General features: G+C 38.9%; 1 protein-coding gene across 9 annotated transcripts in view; it reads right to left on the bottom strand.

The window, feature by feature from the left end:
* LOC140364662 (sickle tail protein) overlaps window positions 1-19,987 on the bottom strand; it is a 115,540-nt gene that overhangs the window by 12,206 nt on the left and 83,347 nt on the right. For 5 of the 9 annotated variants that reach the window (XM_072450927.1, XM_072450922.1, XM_072450925.1 and 2 more), the window contains exons 3-9: window positions 14,954-15,034; window positions 12,653-12,848; window positions 8,115-8,313; window positions 6,833-6,926; window positions 2,664-3,673; window positions 1,480-1,584; window positions 1,024-1,073 (exon numbers count right to left, since the gene is read on the bottom strand). In XM_072450927.1, coding sequence (XP_072307028.1) covers window positions 1,024-1,073; window positions 1,480-1,584; window positions 2,664-3,673; window positions 6,833-6,926; window positions 8,115-8,313; window positions 12,653-12,848; window positions 14,954-15,034 — 1,735 coding nt within the window. Of the gene's footprint in view, window positions 1-1,023; window positions 1,074-1,479; window positions 1,585-2,663; window positions 3,674-6,832; window positions 6,927-8,114; window positions 8,314-12,652; window positions 12,849-13,820; window positions 13,842-14,953; window positions 15,035-19,987 lie in introns of those variants that run through there. The other 4 variants (XM_072450923.1, XM_072450928.1, XM_072450929.1 and 1 more) reach the window with 3 other exon arrangements.

Below are 19,987 nucleotides of genomic sequence, written 5' to 3' on the forward strand. Positions count from 1 at the left end.
GACGTATGAGTCTATTAAGCGACCCAGCCCATTTCTCACAATACGACGTGCCTGTTTGAAGTGAAAAACAAAGCTCCCTCGCCCTTTGCTATTTTCTACACAGGAGACTTTAGTTTTCCACTGGCCCATTCACTCCAGTCCAAAGTGTGACAGCTGCCTCAACTTGAAGTACAGCTTCTGTTTTGGGCTTGGGGAAAGCAGTGTATTAACATGCAATAACAACTCTGCTGTTTTGAAAGGTTTCGGAGCTGAAAATACAGTCCAGTGAGGTGTGGGAACATTCAGTTGGCGAACTAAGATTAATTTACTTATTACAGTGTTTCATGCTTTAAATACTGTAACTGACAAAACTAATCAAATTAAATAACTTTTGAATCCCAATGTGTTTTAGTACAAATTAAATAATCATGCAGAACTTACTCTTATTGTCAATTGCCCAAGTTGGTTTAAAATGGCAAGAAACAGCCATTTTAAACCAAGAAACGGCCAATTTCTTTGCAGTGGATAATCGATTCTTGAGTACTTTTTGCAATGGACAATTTAAACACCTTACCTTATGCTAACGACTCATCTTTTGCACAGTAATTTTGCTTAACTGCTTTGCTTTATCTTTGGCTCACATCTTAAACCAACATTTGATTAAATCTTTGTGATACACATTCTCCTAAACCACCCATAAAGTTTGAGTTCTTTTTTCAAACAAATCTGCCAACAGACTTCCCACAAGCGCAGATTAAATCAGAGAATCTTTTTGGCATCTTCGATAGCCGTAATAGCTCAATGTTTTGAGTTGCTCGAGTTGCTGGATTTTAGTCTCCTAACATCTATTAAACAGTATGTACCTAGGATTGGGATGAAACCTGAACCAGCTAAGCAGAAAGCCTAACTCTGTTTTCCCTCCCAGCACTGGAGCTCATAGCACACTGTTGACTGACATTAAAGTAGGGGCTTGTCTGCACATGAATTTACCGTACTAAAACTCCAAATTGACCTGCAAAAAGCACGCACACCAGTAAAACTTACCGGAGCTGTGAGCGCTGTGGGCAGGGGAGGATGTATTTGGTGGTCTCTCGCTGCAGTCAGAAGAAAAGCACTTGTGAACATTAATGATAACAAAACTGAAAATACCCTCGTTTGTGGTTTAGTTTTAGTAGTGAACAAAGTATGAGGAGAAAGACAACTAGAGGTTAAGATGATGTTAATGTGATCCGCTAGCACCGAACGCACACATGTTGCTTTCAAAACATATTAGATGGTCCAGGAAACATTAATACAACAAAATGCAACAGGCCGAACCACAACCAGACGATTCATTCACAGTGATTCTTCAAATGATCCCACACAGTTAGGTCAACCCAACCCAAATGACACTAAAATGTTCATAATCAGGGCTATACTTTGATGTTTGCTCTGTTAGGTCATGTTTTTCTCTTTTTATCCTGGTGAAGCCCCATTCTGTCCTGAACTGTAATTGCTTACCTTATAGACTCCGTGGTGCCACTAGTATCTGGGCCCTTTAAAAGTGCATGCTGAACAAGACCAGTCAAGCTGGCAATCTGTTGCTCCATAGCCTTCATTCGCTCTCTGTTGAAACATCAAAACACCTACTCAACACAGAGGCCTATGGGTCATCGGGATATTTGATAAATGAGATTGAAAACTTAGAGTAAATTCAATGTTTAATGCCATTGTAAATACACTGTGACTTTGACTTACAAGTGAAGACGAATCTAACATGTAAAAATACCATATTATGAATAAAAGACGCAGACGGCAGCTGTGTCTCTTGTGGCCCCAGGGTTGGTAACTGTAGATTTATGTTGGCTTTGAGTAACGGGCCATCTGAGGACTGTGTTACTAATCTGTCCATCAAACCTCGATCTTTATTAACACTGATATTTTTAGAAAGCAAAACATTGAAAGTGTTTTGTATAATACCTTCAATCTTTTTCATGATTCTCAGGGTATTTCTAAAAGGAATTAGAGTCTCAGGGAAAAAATAATAATTGCCCACTCTGGCTTAGACCCTCCAGGTGGTCTAACTTGATTTGAGATACCATTTCAACTTGGTAAATATTATCTAGGTAAACTCATTGGCGTTTCTAGTGAAATAGTCCTTTTGCCCTTTTACCCTCCTCAGTGTTTATTATGTGCTTTCACTCAGAAGTCAGAGCGAGCATAACAACTGCAGATCTACTGGATTAACCCGTTTGAATAGACCCTGCAGTAGAGCTGTGATTTCTGCCAGGCTAACAGAAATATACTGTCGACAAACAGCCCTACACGTAGTATTGAGTTTCAGCAGTGGTCGTTCTGTCTACAGCTTTACACTCATAACGTCTTAATCGTCAAAATAATAATCTTCAGCTCTGCTGTTTGGGTTGAGCCTGTGAAAACAGTGGTCAGATACGCTGAGTGTTGAGTAAACAGTACAATGCAAACTGGTGCAGTCATGTAGTGTGGGCATACTGTGGATGATGTGACCGTGGACCTCAACTGGTAGTGTTCATGGACAATGAAGTGGAGTTTAGATCAGTTAGATTATTAGAGATGGAGGTTAAGGTGACACTAGGATGCAGAGTTAGTCCATGCCCCATGCAATACACTCACTAAAACTATTGTTCCCTTTCCCTTTAAAACATAGGCTTGGGACCCATTCGTACCGTGTCTGTTTCTCGTTACCCGCAGGGAGGGGTCCCTGAGGGTGACCTGGGACCTCTGTGATCACTGGTGACCCCATGTTGGCCCGGGCCTTGGGGCCTGTTCCATCATCCTTCCTAAAAGACTGTCGCACAGGTGAGCCCCTCTCTATGATGACCCCATGAGGAGGAACTCCATGAGGTGGGACTCCATGAGGTGGAACTCCATGAGGTGGAACCCCGTGTGGTGGTACCCCGTGTGGCGGTACCCCGTGCGGCGGTACCCCGTGCGGCGGTAACCCGTGTGACGGAACCCCGTGTGCCGGAATCCCGTGTGACGGAACCCCGTGTGGCGGAATCCCGTGTGGTGGAATCCCGTGAGGTGGAATCCCGTGTGGTGGAATCCCGTGTGGCGGAACCCCGTGTGGCAGTATTCCATGTGGAGGTCCATGGATGTCAATCATCCGTACTTCAGCCATGCGGTGAGGGGACGGGGGAGGCGTCTTGGAGCCCAAAGTAGGCAGCTGGCTGTTTCTGGACTTCTGTCTGTACAGAGAGGGGTGGTCCATGGTGTCTGTGGGGGTGGAGCTACTGTAAGAGCCTGTGGAGCGAATAGAAGCACGGTGGAATCCCCCCATACCATGTTCGGGAACATCCAGACCAGGACTGGGGTGTGGTCCATGGGCATTTGCTAGCATGTAAGGGTCTGCGTATATTCCCTCATTGCCCCGGGATAGACTGTGGCTTTTATTGGGCATGTCCTCATCTGGCTTCACGTCCCGCCTCTCCAGGATGGCACTGGGACAGGGCGAGATGGAGCGGACCGGGGCGCTGGCATTAGACAGTCTGTCCCTGGGCATAGTGGCGCTGCTGGGGAGGGAGCTTTGTCGCGGGCCAAAGGGGATCCTGGAGGGGGACGGTGGCATGGAGTGAGGGTTGGGGGGCACAGCTCCCTGCATTGGGTGGTGTGGTGGTGGTCCTATGGGTGGCTGCCTTAGCGGATGAGGGCCAGGATGAACCATGTCACCATGCATCTAAAAACACATTTTATTTCAACAATTAGAATTCTGTGTCATACAAACCTGAAACAAAACCATCCATTTTGCTCAAGGAAATACACAAGGTCAGCAGTTTTCACAGAGAAAAAATATCCGCGTGCAGAACAGTGAAACCCAAACCAGCGCCTTTCTATGGAATGTCCTGCTTCAACCACAGGCTTCAACAATACACGAAAGTAATGCTCTTTCTTTGACGGTTTGCGTAGAAATTCTGTATAATACTATTTTGAGACACATTTTGGCCACGAAATCTAAAAATACCAAGGAGTTGACGGACAGTTATTACAATTATTTTCATGTGCACCATCAGGTTATTATTGAAGAAAGCAAGTGATTATTGAAAACTGCATAATTGTAATAAAGACCATTTGCATACATGATTTCAAAATTTCAAAATTTAGAAACGTTTTGTTGTCAAATTTGATGTGAATTGTGTGCATATTTCTGTCAACATGTCTTTTCCAGTTAAACAATGTTTCTATTGTCCCTTGAAGGTATGACTCATATTAGTCAAAAGTAAATTACAGGCTTCCAGGTTTATCCCCGGCTTATTTGAAGATGAATAACTTAGTTGGTTTATAATTCATTTTACCAAGCAAGCCACGGAGTATTCTGACCAAGGCCAAGCTAAATACTGAGGATCACAAGATTTGTTGATACTACATAAAGGCAAAAGGCAAAGCACAATAATATGTTTGTTGTTGAATGCAATATTTGGTGCTGTTTTGATTTGTAGACTGAAAAAATTCCTCTGCTTTAGATGTCAACAAACAGTTGATGCATCACAATTATGAATGTGAGTAAAACAAATATAAGCTCTGACTGTCAAGTGTTTGTAGCCGGGAAACATTTTGTTTTCCTTTGTGTGCATAACACTGCACATTATGCATGTATGATGTATCCGTCAGGAATATCGTCTATTTTAAGCACATTCGACATTTTACTGTGCATCTTAAATCATTAACTAGAGAAGATGTTTTATTTAGGTTTTATAGGCCAGAAAAATCTGCATAGAATATCAAAACAAAAACTGAGCAATACTTTGACTTTGAGCAGGAACTCATTACAAACTTGCAGTTACTTTGCGTGCCCAGGTTTCTAATTCAGCATCGGTTGCCAAGTCAAACATGCAAACAAAGTATATTTACAGCATTAAACTATAAAGTGCACTAGTTTTGTTTTAAACCTCTTCCCATTCAACCCACCGTGTAAGGCAGGAGGCACTAAGAATTAAAAATCAACAACAATTCAATTGCCAATCACTGCACGAGTTACACATCCTTGGCCACGCCCCTTTGTGGGAGAGCGCAATCTTTGTCTACTGATTGACTTCTGCAGAGACTTGAACAACAAGAGTGTGGAGAGTTGCTCTGACTTGTTGCATCAATCATAAATCAAGAGACTGTTTTGTTCAATTTGTCTCTGTGAAAGGTTTGGTACAATGAGTCGAGTTTTATAGAGCCAATATAAAATAATAGGCTGTGTGCAATTATTTAAAAAAAAGAAGAAACTGTGGCTTAGGAAGGCATCTCATATATTTGCACTGACCTGGGAGATTCAAATCTAGAGGGTGTTGTCTATCTTATAAAAAGCATATTACAATAATGCATATATACATGAGAGGTAATGAGAAATAACAGTACTTCACTTCAAGTCATTTGTTCACTTACAAACTCATTAATCATAGTATTTGACACAATGAAAGGCACCAAGAGCAAGGTATTGTCCTATATTTTAAACATGTTTGTTCTGGTCGAGTTACAAAACTAGAGTTTTAAATCTAGCCCCCATGGCCCCGTGAAGCTATCTTTGCACTCCACAAATACTTCAAGTGTTAAGTGCATCCTGGTTAAACAGTAACAGTGCATGCATGGAGCCTCAATAGTGAGGTCATATTGTGTCACAATGTTTTCAATTTTCCAAGGTAAAACTTTTGACTTGACAGCTACATTTAGGGACTTACTGACAATGCTATCTGTAACATGAGATAGAAGGGTCAGACGAATTACCAGCAGATTCTAAGGATGGGACATTTTGAGGAAAAGATCTTTTGAGAGGCTTTTGTTTCATCAGCAGGAAGCAAACAGTTCACAAATCAGGACGGGAGAGAGATTAGAGCCGGTACAACGAGAGGAAGCGTATGGTGGCGTTGAATTGTAGCTTAAGCACGCTGCAGTCAAGCATGAGCGCCTGGACAATATGAGACCCCCCAATGGCAGATTAAAGGAAGCAGGGGGACATTCTTTCCCTTAACTGCAAACAAGTCAGAGGTGCTAGCTCTATGACTTGTTCTCAAAGTGTCGTGCAACTGACACGAACATATTGGTGAGTCGTTGATTTTAAATCCATCAAAAATATTTAACATTTTAGGCTGTTAAATTCCTATCTTGGTTCGGTTTTAGATCTGTTTTAGATTTGGTTTAGGCCTGATTCAGTCCCTTGTCCAGTTTTTTGGATTCACTTTGGAGAGTCTTGAAATGCAAATGGCGATCTGCGTTTCTGTGCTGAGGGCAAATTTAACTAATGTTTTCTTGATAAATAAAATCAAAATCCTACCTGTACTATATGTTTTGTAAAGCTAAACCTAGCATACACAAGAAACAGCTTCCAGTTTATCGCCAGGTTTATCTGCATTTATTTAATCAGCGTCGTTATGCCGCGTTTGCACGTCTCGAAATAATCATATAATAATAATATTTTTGGCCTGGAGTGTCGTGCGTCGATAAACAGGAAGCAGCTGATGCTATTGTGTGCTAGCTTTGTTTTGTTTGTCAGTTCAATAAAGTTATCATCACCGGAAATGTGGCGGTTTATCACGGTTTATCAAGATCAAGTCAGTGTTTTGTCAGAAATTATTCAACTTTATTATAACAATTTATATCTGCCCTCTTGGAGCTACTCAGGACCTCTTTCGAACCCCTTTAACAAACCAGTATGGTTCACTTATGGCAGTGGACACGCTTTTGGACCATCCCCATCCGCCACTGGAAAATTGTCCTATTTTTAACGCTTTTGTTCTGGCATATTTATTTCCTGGTTCAGCCCAGCTTTGGCCTTGATACAAGCAATCATGAGAGTAGTTAAGTTATTTGACGTGAAAAGATCTACAACCCTGAAGTTTTCGTACTGCCTTACCCTGGTGTCCCCGTTGGTCGGCCTTGATCCATGGCTGAACGCTTGGGCCGGGTCCTTGTGGTAGACTTTCAAACAGGAGTGGTCCGTGATGTTTCTGTAATCAGGAGAAGCAGCCGAGGGTAAGAAAGCAGCCCATGCATCGCCATCAGACCACGGCCGATCCTGTCTAGTCCTCATCCACCAGCGTTCCACCGGGAAATATGCAGACATAGGCCTCTTATGTGACATTTTGAGTCAATATTCAAAAATAAGATTCAAAAATGTCCAATCCTCTCGCTTATCATGGTGTTGACTGAATGTGGTATATGCGGTGCCAGCACTACAGACTCACAAGACAATGTTTTACAGCCCAGATAAAGGGTTAGTCATAAAGTACACAATGAATGGGAACCGCAGAAAAGGGCAAAGTCGCATAGTATTTTTTTCCTCTGCAATAATACTAGTGTTTCAGTCTACTGCCAGTCTGCATGCTGCATTATTGATAAGTCACGGTGGTGAATGCTAATCCAGGGCGTCTAAAGTACAAACATGGCAAAGAAGGAGTTTTCGAAGCAGGGTCTAAATCCTATAGTAGACCATATAAGAAGCTGACAGTTAAATAATCGAGTTGCTGAAATGTGTCCAAAAGCTGTTTTACCAACTGCATTTTAATGATACAAATCTGCTCCTGACATTTGTTGTGGTTGAAAATATAGCAAATCGTAGCATTTACCGTCAAAAAATAAAGAAATAAAAGAGAGACGAACAATTGGCATACATGTGTACACAAAGTAAAACAGAAGAGGTAAACTTGCAATTTTTACCAGATGTGACAGTGTAATATTAAAAGTCTTTTCGTATCTATCTGGTAATAATAGTACCGTATTTTTCGCACAATAAGGCGCACTTAAAATACTATAATTTTCTCAAAACATGACGCCTTACAATTCAGTGCGGAAAATACGGTAAGTCTACCTCATCTGTTTTAAGTATGTATAATGTATGTTTAAAATATTACTGTTATTTTGAATTTACCACCTGAATTACGAACTAATAATAACAGAGGAGAAATAGTTGTTTTTATATGCAAATTGTGATAAATTGTTTAAAAAAGGTCAAATGAAAAAGGGCCTATTTCCATTCATGAAATAGAAGAACTTCAGCCAAAACATTTACAGGGTTGTTTTTGCATATTTCTGATAGATTACAGAAATATCATCCACTATTAGGAGAATCAATACGACCCGCTCATAATTCAGAACGTTTACGTAAATCCCACCGCAGTAAAAGGATCTTGTTTTACCTGACGTCTGAAAGCTCGTAGTAGACGTTCCTCATGTCATCTTTCACGTAGACAGCGACGCTGGGCGACTCCAGCATCTTCATGTTGAGCTGCTGAGAGAAGGCACTGACGAACAGAGCGCGCACTGTGTCGATGCTGGTCACCTCGTTGGGCATGCGGATCTGCTTGGTCTCGTCGCCGTACTGCAGGTACAGCACGCCTATACGCGCACAGAACACACAAAAAGACAGGATGAGGAGCAGTACTGATAGTAATGTAACACAATTAAGGTCACAATTAGCAAATTGTTGTAGAATAACAAACATATACAATTATAACTGTAGTGTAGACTTCTAGGACCATATTCTGAAATGCAGGTGAGTCTTGTTTATACATTTATTTTTCAGTCTTCTCTCAAAAGTTAAAGCTCTTGGACATGTTAGAAAATAATCCTACCATTAAAACAAAAGCTAATCACAATCGAAATGCTTGTCCAAAGAATTGCAATTCTTTTTTTCTAAACTCATTCCGCTTTCTAAAACATTCTACACACTTCCATTTGATTAAAATGTATTCTGAAACTGCCTGACTATATGATTTTGTATTATCAAGTTAAGTTTATTTGTATCTTGCCACTAATTTTGTCTTCACTGACTCTTACAATGTTGTTTTACACAGCTTTTTTCAACTTTGCAAAAACAATTCCAGTCATTTGTAAGGTCTGTAGACAAAATACATTCTTGGTAGAATAAAGGCATGCCCTGAGCAACGATTAGTCGACAAAAGGGGCTGTGACACTTGGCAAAATCCCACAAAATGAATAGAATATTGCCAAAACAATTATGTACAAAGAGAAGCACTAGTAATCAGCATCTTTATGAGTGAAAAAGAAGCTGAAACTGTCCTTCCCAAAACTTCAGATAACTCATGCATTCTCCTTAATCTTAATAAAATACTAATAAATCCAATCACCCAATTAATCGACTTAAAATCTAAAAAAAAAACTAAAACCCCAGTAATTGTGGTACTTGAAATAGCTGCAATCTTTACTTTATCTGTTCTATTTAATGACTTTTAGTGTTTTACTTTATTAAATGTACCGGTATGTGTGATGTCTTAACAGTATGTAACAATTCAAGTCATTCAACATGAGTCACAAAAAAGAACCTGATCTCTAATCCAGTTTTGGTGCACGATTAATGTGGAGGGTGTGTTTTGTGATTTCGTTTCACACGACACGATCAACGCTAATACCAAAATAGCACCACAAAAAACATATTTAACACCGTGGAGCCCGACCACACACTTCTCACAATTAGGAGCGAAATTTGTAAACTGAAGTAGTAGAAAGTAGTTGGAGCCGAGCAGGCCGCGTGCCCAGGGTGGAACAGTAAAAGTCGGGCATCAAACGCACCGCGGCCTGAACCTCTGAACTATGGGTGTGGCTTTTGTGCAGCACTTCAGCGAAACAGATGTCTTTCTCTCTCTCCCACAATATTTATAGACACGCCCACTCTGCACTTGTATAAACAATGACTTGGAAATTAAAATGCAAGTCCATTCTCTGCAGCACTGATTTCCTCTGCAGTTTCAAATACAATAGAACAATACTCTAGTCGTTCCATTGATTTGTTTGAAATTTTTATAGAAACTTTCCACAATAAAGCGTTACTTCTGCCAGGCGTAAATCACTGCAGCGCTACCTTTGCAAAGTGAGCCGAAAATAGCAGGTTTAAGAGAAATGGCTTTAGCGTCGTGCCTTAAAAGGTAGTAAAAAAATGTACCAGATGTAGTCGAAATATTACACAAGATCCTACATGCTGGACGACGAGACAACGAGAGAGATGGGAGCGAATCCAGGAAATCGAAACCGCTAACGTTGTTCTTTATGCCCCGTCTCGGCAGCTTAACAAAGTGCCCATTTTTTAAGCCAAACTTTATCTCCCCCTCGAGAGCAGTTATGTTAACAGTCTGCGAGTTTCTCCAGCCAGATGTTAACAACTACAGAGCTAATGAGTGCCATGACAAAGCGTGCCATTGACGGAGCATTCTGCTGGATTTGAATTCTTCACCTTTGCTTCCATTCAACAATAATGAAAAAAAAAAGAGTGAAAAGCCCGGGTCTAACGAGGAGTCTTGTTGCATTCCTCAGAGCTTGGTTTCACTGTGAATTGGAAGCAAATGGTCAATGGGTTTCCGGACCAAATGGCAAGAAAATAACAGACTGTCTGAGCGGCTGGTCTGATCTCTTTCCAAGTTAAAAAGTTGGATATATCAGTGATCATCAAAACACTCCTGTACATAAAGTATATCAGTAAAAAGCATTAAAAAGTAGAATTATACAGGTATTTCCATGCAGTATATGTAATTGCAGATGTACTTACTTAGGAAAGCCAGAGATATTTTGTTTTCAATTCAACTATGACCGAGAATTGCAGCTTCAAATTGGAGTTTACAGGAGAATGTTTTCCAGTGTGAGTGTGTGGCAGTGGGCGGGGTATAACTATGTGGTGGCCCCATTTTTGATCCTCCCTCCATCGCCCCCCAGGACCCCCACTGTCATGGCAATTGTACTCATGTTTTGAAAAGAATTGAAAAGCTGTTGTGTACATTTTCTTTTCTTTTCTTTTTTTTTAATCTGAGGTGGAATGCCAGAAAGTTAACAATTGTAAAACTTCACAAATATTGTATTTTGTTCGTTTGGTAAGCAGATTTTCTTCAAATTTCATTTTACTTACCGGTACTAATCTCTTGTCTAGTATATATTGTTTTTACCAATGTAGCTCATATTTTTGAGAATCCCGATAACACAATAGACTGTATCATGTCAATACTACAAGAATGTGATAAAAACCTGTGTTTAAACATATTAGCTGAGGTTTAATTATCAGACAAATGTGAAACATCTGTAAAATAGATCACAAAAGTGCAAAAATATCACCTAATACTCGAAAAGCTGCTCATTTTGTGGCATTTTTACAACAAAAGATATACTCAATATTAAAATGTTGCATCATCAAAACAACATTAATGATATCATCTAAATTTCAATATATTGAATAAAATCTGAGATCCAACATTAGGTTTGGTTTTTCCACATTTTAGGTGAACCAGGTGAACATATGACATTATATTTCATTTTTTAATTCAGCAGATTATTCATATTACGATATTCAAATAGATTAATTCCTTTTCAATGACTTTGCTCTGTGCCTTTTGAAGTTTCAGATACTGGGTATAGAAGTGGAAAAAGGCTCTCTGTAATTTCTCTCAGGTCAAAAGGCCTGCCACTCAAAAAGCCTTGGTTATTATTACGAGACATTTCACAGATTTGAAAACCTTTCACAATAAACTCTGTCTTCAACATATAGATTTTCTGACAGGATGATGGTGAGGACAAATTGGGCATTCTTTAATCTAAGAGAACTCAAATTAAAACTCTTGGCTGTGTGTTGAGGTGGAAAATGGGAGAGAAAGAAGAAGATTTGCTGTGTCAAGGTGAAGCTGTTAAAGATAATACTTGCAATTTTGGATTATGAAACAAGGATTTTTTTGAACCATTGCTTGACGGTCAAACATCTTTTTGAAGACTTTTTGAAGACTTTTGACTTCTTAAAAGTTACATAAGCAGGGTTTGTCTTGTAGATAGATTTTTAGCCTAAGTTGCACTATGAAACTTTTCTGGTGGCTTGTTTCCATAGAGATGTTTTTGCCTGGGACGTTACATGATATGGCATGATGTTATTTATCTCCATGGAGACGAGCAGATGATGCCACCAGGTCCAGTTACAGATCAGATCTTTGGTGAGGCGAGCAGTGAGAATAAAACACCTGTAACTGAATAGATGCTAGTTAGATAAGTCTAATGCAATACTGTGGAACATTCCAGACAATGCAATAAATCTCCATGGAGAATTCACACAGCGCCTCTTTAAGGCATCAAATATTACAAAAGGCACTTTCTATTGGCTCACTTTGGAGACAATTGAACCGTACTGGTCTGACTAAGGGTCCAAAGGGGGCTGTGAGTAGCTCCCTGAGGGTGATGGCTCACTTTGCCCCCTGGAACTCTTTAGTGCAAGATGATTGGACAAAAGACAGACATGGCATGAGAGAAAAGCAGAAAATCTAATTTTTTAACCAACTTGATCTTGTGATTTCCAGTGATGATGAAAAACAAGCTCACATCTGTTTATCAAAGTACAGTGCTTGCGTTAAAACTGAAAATATCATAGTTCCAGGGCATAATGAATCTAATAATAGCGCAGTTTAATTTCAAAATAGTCAAGTTTTGAGTTGACAAAGTTTTACCTTTATCAGTTTAGTCAGTATGGTTAATTTTTTAACATCACCACCAATAATATAAATATGTGCACAGAATAATATGTACTTTCATGTATTATTATTATTATTATTGTCCATGGCATATTTATAACCATGAGTAAATTACATATCATTTTGTGCATTTTTTCAAAGCTTTTTTACTACCACACTACATTGTACGGCGGTTGGAGAAAGCAGATGCTCCGAGTGCAGTTTGAACCTGTATCTGCTCATACCTAGTGAGCGGTCCTTGGTCTGGTTGGTGGAGCGCACCACGGGCAGGCTGGCCCTAACCCGACTGCCCCGGGTGAAGGCGGTGGGCGAGTCCCCCTCGGACATGGCCTCCAGTGAGTCGAGCGAGGCCAGGGAGATGTGGTCCACCTGGTCCCCTGCGCCAGGCTGAGGGCTGGGGCCGTGCTTCGGGCTTCTGCTCTGGAGGAGGAAAAGGGACAGGAAAAGGTCAGACCAAACAGAACATCACAGACACACGATGGTATGATAGTTATTACAAACGTTAGGGTGAGCAGACAAATCAGACCTCATTTTTTTTTTTATTATATTGGCTGATTTCAACTAGATGTTAGTTTTTACCTTAAACAACTATATTTGGTTTTAAATGTATGAACTTAAACAAGGCTGACTTTTAATCAGTGACATTTAACTAGAGGTGGGCAATATTTCTGTTGGAATATATACTAAATGTAAATATTGTATCATCTACTACATTTAAAGACACATTTTCTGATGAATTGATGTAATATCATCTGAAAATCATAATCTGTATACTCCATATAAGTAGAGACATATTCATTTGTGTTAATATTGCCCACCCCTACATTTAACACACAAACAAATTATATTTCAGTTCCAAAGCACATGCTTTTCCTGACTTACTGACTTTTTGAGAGCTCAATTAAATAAACCAAGCATTTCATTGACAATATGAAATATTGTATGAAATAAATTAGATACATTTCCTGTACCGATACGTATAGATATATTTCTCTTCTGTCTTGTGATGACTGTTAAATGGACCGCTAGATGTAGTTTGTGCAAAAATAATAATAATTCATCATCAAATCACACCAAAACATTAACTGTTTGTTCTAAATAGACTGAACTGAACTTCTGTAAGAATATGACATATTTGTCGCTCACCGTATGATTAAATATGTTAAAAGTTACAGTTAAAGTGTCAGAAAATGCTCCGAGTCACACATTTTGTTCATGCCTGAGAAAACAGCACGATACACAGTTGCATTTAGCACCACAACAAACCACACCGCTCTCATGCGCTCACTGAAATGCAAAACCCGAGTTGCTATTTCAGCCCTCGCATGCTTCGGAGTTAAGTGACATTACCTGCCCAAAACTTAAGATAAGGACACACTACGCCAAACTTACAGAGCAGATTCAACACAAAACCTAAAGCGCTGATTAGAAACCGCCAACTGTGTCATCCCGAGTTGAGGATAAGGCTCATGTCCGGTAATCAGATCCACTCTATGGACTCTCTAACTGCGCGGACACAATGGCTACGGCCCAGTGGAGTCTTATGGCGCAGCTGTAAGGTGATCCGGACCGGGGGACAAAGTGGGACAGCCTCAGTCAGGGTCAGCCAACACTGGGCCTATTATGAAACGACTCCTTTGAACAAGTGCAGCGCCTTAAATGGAGACTGATTCACAGGTTCAGGCCGACAGGGTTGAATACAGATCACCAAGAGGGCTGTGGTAAACATCCTGCTGCTGTGTATGTCAAAGTAAAACTGGGAATGCAATGCTAAATGTATGAAGAAATAAAATATGATCCATTATATACTTTTTAAGAACCAAACATGCTGCTGCTCTAAGCTAAAGATGGGCAATATATCAAAATGTAGATAATATTGTCAAAGTTTTGAAAAAGGGCTGCACAATATATCGCAAATATATATTGATATTTCAATATTGTTGTTTTTAAAATAAATTGAAAAGCAACATCGCAGTAATATTGATATTGTAGCAAATAACAGCCACATAGTAATCATTTCCAATATTGTGCAGCCCTATTTGGAAGATATGCAAAATTTGAATATATATTGTTTATAGCAAAATATGCTACGAAAAAACAGATTAAAAATAAAACGAGGTATTAAGTGACATTTCTGCACTTTTGTGATTAATGTTAAAGGATTTTTCATATTTGTCTGATATTTGAACCGGAACAAATACATTTCAATATATGTTTTAACACATTTCTGTTGGATGGACATAATATTCTACGTTAAACATGTTGCTCTTTGCACATGAGCATTGCTGCTTTGTGCTATTTCCCATGATATCTTTAATGTTATATGAGCAATAGGTGTAATAAACAAACAAACATTGGCATATTAAGTAATGGACATTTTCTCTTGTTGTAAGTGGCAGATAAATATAGAATCGGGTCAAACAAGGACAAAAGTTAGAAAAACAAAACAAAACAAAACACCAGAGCAACACCAGAGATGCATGATGCAGACAAGATCAAATAAAATAACGAAAACAGCGACTAACTTTGTGAGGCACTTGGATTCTCATCAGGTAACTCTGAATGTCAAGTTCAGAGTGCAGAGCTTTGAGCATCTGCTGCCAACACTGAAGAAGGAAGGAACAGAGCAGAGGAGAAAAGAAAAGAGAAATGTCTGAGGATGGCCAGCAGGGGGGCAGCGTGGAAAGGGAAATGGACATGAAGCTAAACAGAGTAACCACGGCAACAGGTGTACAGCAAGACAAACATTATGGAGAAAGAGGAGAAGTGCGAGGATGGCCAGGTGGTTAACATGTGTGCCTTCGGATTGGGAGCCCAAAGAGAGTGATTTATACTCATAGTTTTCACAAAATACTGTGACTCAAATAGTCTTTGAAGCGACTGCTGTTGTGTTGTGTTTTTGGGCTGTAAAAAGAATAAACTCAATAGAAACTAGTGTGATGTTTTGCCATGATTTTAATGACAATTATTATTCAGTCTATTACATGTCAAGTCATGTTATTGATACCTAATACTTACTTCTTAAAATACTATATGTTCAGTATGGGTGTGTTTGTGTTATGTTAAACACCTCAAATGTTGTTAAACATTTTTTATGAATTTGTTGAAGATACATTTTGATAAAAAGTATATTGTTTATAGTTTTTTTTTAAATGCTACAAAAAGAGCGGAACAAATTGTGATTCTTCTGAACTCATGTTTGTTAAACCTCAATAAATATGTTCAAAGACATGTTTTAACACATTTATTTGGTAATATAGTGGTAATATAGTCTGACTTTTGTTATCGGGATACTCAAAAAACTTGTCAACTTGTCACCTGTCAATATTTCCCATCCCTTTGTGCATTCACACTTTTCATGCACATTCACCACATCAAAATTAGGACTTAACCAGAAGTGAATCCAAAATTAAACCTGGACTAGGTCAGGATTAGAATCAAATCAAACCAAATCCACATAAGAAATACAATGGGCTCAATTTAGAACAAATAACGTTCCACCTACGTAACACAAGTTTAACGAACAACGATAAACAACTAATATTTCCATATTGAATCATTTCTTGTGTTTTTTCTAACCAAATTAATATTAGTTGACTCAGGGAAGAAAAGCCCCTCAATGCCTGACACAGCATCCCAAAACGCAGAGGTAAGCGTAATTCCACATTAAAATACACTTAGGTTGCAGTATCAAAGGATTAAAAAAACATGAATAAATTGCACTTGATAATCGTCCTTCTTGTAGGTCACCTGGAGTTGGCATGTCATCTGAAACCTTTGGGTACATTGGAAAACTGAGCCCCAAGTGAATGATTTATAAGTCGGTTAAACGGGGTCCGAAGACACAACAGAAGGTGCAGTGTGTTAATCAAATGGACTTCTTCTAAGAAAGAGCCGCTCGTGTCCAAAAGGTGTTTGTAAGACAATAGTGACAGTAACAAAAGAAAGACGGCTGAGGCCCAAAGCTGTGTCAACACGTTCAAACAAGAAAGGTGCGATAAACAAAGGGTTATTCTTCAACAGTCAATCATTGTTTCACAAAATGCCAAATTGAGTCTTTTGCTTTCTTAGGACGCACAATGTTCTAAATTGTTATTGTCCTTATATTATACTTTTCGACAGTATATCGTCTAAAATATATGTTTGAACAGTATATATTATAAATTGTCTGTGCGTCATCCACATTAACAGATTTGTGGTGATTTTCTAAATGGCTAAAGGGCTGAGTGAATGTCACATCAGATTTGTAGGTTCCATTGATTCAAAAAAATAAATAATTTTATCAACAAGTTTTGAGAATGAAAACATCTCCAAAACAATTTAATTTTGTAGGTATTAAAAAGGCTTGCCGAAATATGTGTTTACAATTGCAATTTATAACTCACAATCTTAAATGTACTTATTTATTTAAATCAGTGGCGGAAAGCGTACTGAATATTTGTACTCAAGTAAAAGTACAGTTACATGACTAAAGATTATGGCTGCCAAATCTGTACTAGTTACTACCTTTTTAACATGTTTTCAGTATAATTTTGGATAATTCTTTTATGCAAACCTGATTGAATAAACAGAATTAAGTTTACATTTTCATATTAAATTTGCATATTCTTAGTTCTGGCCAATCAGAGCAGGCGATGCAGCAACGTCATGGATGTTTGTAGGTTTAAAAAGGAGCATTATACTCAATTCCAAGTACAAGAGCACATTTAAAACTACAACTGAAATTACTAACAAAAATATACAAAATGACAGTAACGTAAACCCTGCCTAACATTTAATTGACTAAAACATAAAATCATTGTAAAACACAAATATTTTGGTAAAAGATTGCATGTTAAATGATATAGTTGCAGATAAAATACCAATACTCCCTTTAAGCACCTGTTGTAAAAAGCGTCATTAACTTTTACCACTTTTTTTACCACTTCACTATTTCACATTTGACACTATGGTGCTGCCCAAAAGGTCGCAGCTGTAGAAATAGGTCAACTCTTCACTACTTCCTCTTATTCATTCATCCATTTGTGGTTAAACACTGAATTATGTCTTATATCGGGTTCCCCCATTACAGCCACAGTGAGCCACTACTTCATGTCACTAACCAACCACTTCCTGGTGCGGGCGGCAGGTCTGTAACCGCAGGCCGGTGCACCAAGTCAAACCGAGTTCCTCCTCAGCTACAGTATTTCTCTCACTTCAGTCAAATAAGATGATCTGCCATTCAGCGCCTGTCTGCGTTTGTACCGTTTACTCTGACAGCTATGATAGATGTGCTACCCAGAGACCACCACTCGCTTATATGCTAATTTATGACAAGTTATGCACCAAAAGAGCAATTTTCAAAGTGCCACGGAAATACACGGTGACATAAAATCAGATCTTTTATAATAATAGATACCTTGACATAATATCTTACAAAGTCTGAGAAGAATTAATAGTGAAATGTGTGTGCTGGTGAGGCGTGTTTTGAAAGACACTGCACATAAAGAGAGACGGGTTGCGTGCTTGGGTGAGTCACACTATTGTTCCAGCAAATCTTAGCTTGAACTCAGGACATCCTGAAAACAGTCAGTGCTACAACAACACAGCACCGAAGAAGTTTATAAATAGCATCTGAGTTCCAAAAGTTTTACCTCTTGCATTTAACTTTAGGTATTGTGTAATATTACTATTGGCTTTCTTTCTTGTAACTGTGCAGAGAGAGAGAAAGATGCAGAAAAGAGCCGCAAGATACATCACAATCGAATCAAAATTGTAATGAATGGGAGCAGCTGCAATTTGAAAAACTGCAGTTACTGTATTTAGGTAACATAATTTCCATCTGCAAACAGCAGTCTCACTAACGAATAAAAGCTACAAACGCTGCAGTTTAGACCTCGACAAAACATGTTCTGAAATTCATGCGGTTCTTGTATTAGTGTTTAAAATGTGACCTTTGAACAGAATTCTACAATTAAAACATGACATTGCAAATCCAAATGTAATCACAATGCTTGTCATAAAAATGGCATATACTGTACTTTGGCAGATTTATTGTATTTCTGCAAAAAAGTTACAAAAAGAAAAATAGACTGAAAATGTTTTACCTCTACATGAGACTTTTCAGTTCTATATTATCTTTTTGCAATACATGATGGCACTAAAAAGAGAAGCAAGTGCTCTCAAGTATTTCTTAGAATGGAACATGCAGGTGAAGCAATAACATCTCCATGGAGACAATCAGGTGAAAATCTACATAGTATTCCTTTACGTTCTACTGCAGAAGGTGTAAAAAATGTACACAACATCTCCACACTAAACTGACCTACAAGCATACTGCACATCTACAAAACTATCTTACCTAATGGCCAATCTCACACAATGGCCTCAAATGTCAGAACTATGTATGCTACGCTGCAAAACATATCAACATTTACTTGCAATATCTCATGCATAACATTCATATTGTTTGGAAGCGGTTACATTATGTCTTGGCTTATATAACTTGGAATATTAAACAGCTATTTCCATACAAAGTGAGACTGCTGCCTGATTTGACGGCGCAGGAATCATTGTTACATCAGGCCGGCCTTACGTGGCGCTGTCTTGACTGGCAGCCTGACGTGCCGAGCCAAGATGGGCCGATTAAACCAAATTACCATTGTTAAGAATAATGACTCTCCCATCAGAAGCCCGCTGTGTCACTCACGGACACTCAATGTAAAGACGTATAGCCCCATTGAAAGCAGTTACCACACCTGCTACCTGCCCACACAAGGAACACTGATTAAGGCCTACTGTACCTATTATGTAATCAGTATAATCGTGACATTACACGGTCTGGGTTGACCTTAAAAGCCCCCTATTTTTCAGCTATCAAAAAGGCTTACGTGATGCAAAATTATGTATCAGAAAAGTATCAGAAAAAAGGTACCAACAATACGTTTCACAATATGATAGATAGATTGTGTGTCAGGCAGGAGGAGAGGAACCGCCCTCAGGACAAAAGACTCCACAGTGTCCAGCAGCACGGGCATCAAAGCCAGAGTCTCTCTTAAAGTGCTTATGAGAGGTTGGACTATTCAATTAACTCAAATGCAGTTAACATAAGTATATTTGAATGAATAAAAATATATATCACAGTTTATAAAAGTATTTCCTGGTCGTAAATGATGACATCACACCAGGAATTATCGAGAAACCTAGAATTAATGTTGAAAGTGTAAAAAAAATGGTTTCTTTTGTGTCATTTATGCATAACCTTTGGATGGAATGACTCTGAATCTCTTTTGATCTCTGAATAAACCATTTGTTGTTTAACGTGACGTGTGTGTGTTAAATAAAACTTGTATGGTGATTATGAGTTCATAAGTGTCTGACGGATTTGACAAGAGCGTCCGAATTGCTCTGTGAATGAGTGCACTAAAGAGAACGCTAAACAGTGTAGGATTATGTAGTGAAGGAGGGGTTGAGACTAGGGTGGACTAGAGTCACATCACATTTTTCAACTTTTCTCCGTAAACGGCAACATTTATATTTACCGCAGGTATTAATGCAGCAAATAAACACAACATTAGTCA

The sequence above is a fragment of the Eucyclogobius newberryi genome, unplaced genomic scaffold (genome assembly GCF_026437365.1).
Source record: "Eucyclogobius newberryi isolate DKJ021-1_F unplaced genomic scaffold, fEucNew1.0.hap1 SCAF_18, whole genome shotgun sequence".
NCBI lineage: Eukaryota > Metazoa > Chordata > Actinopteri > Gobiiformes > Gobiidae > Eucyclogobius > Eucyclogobius newberryi.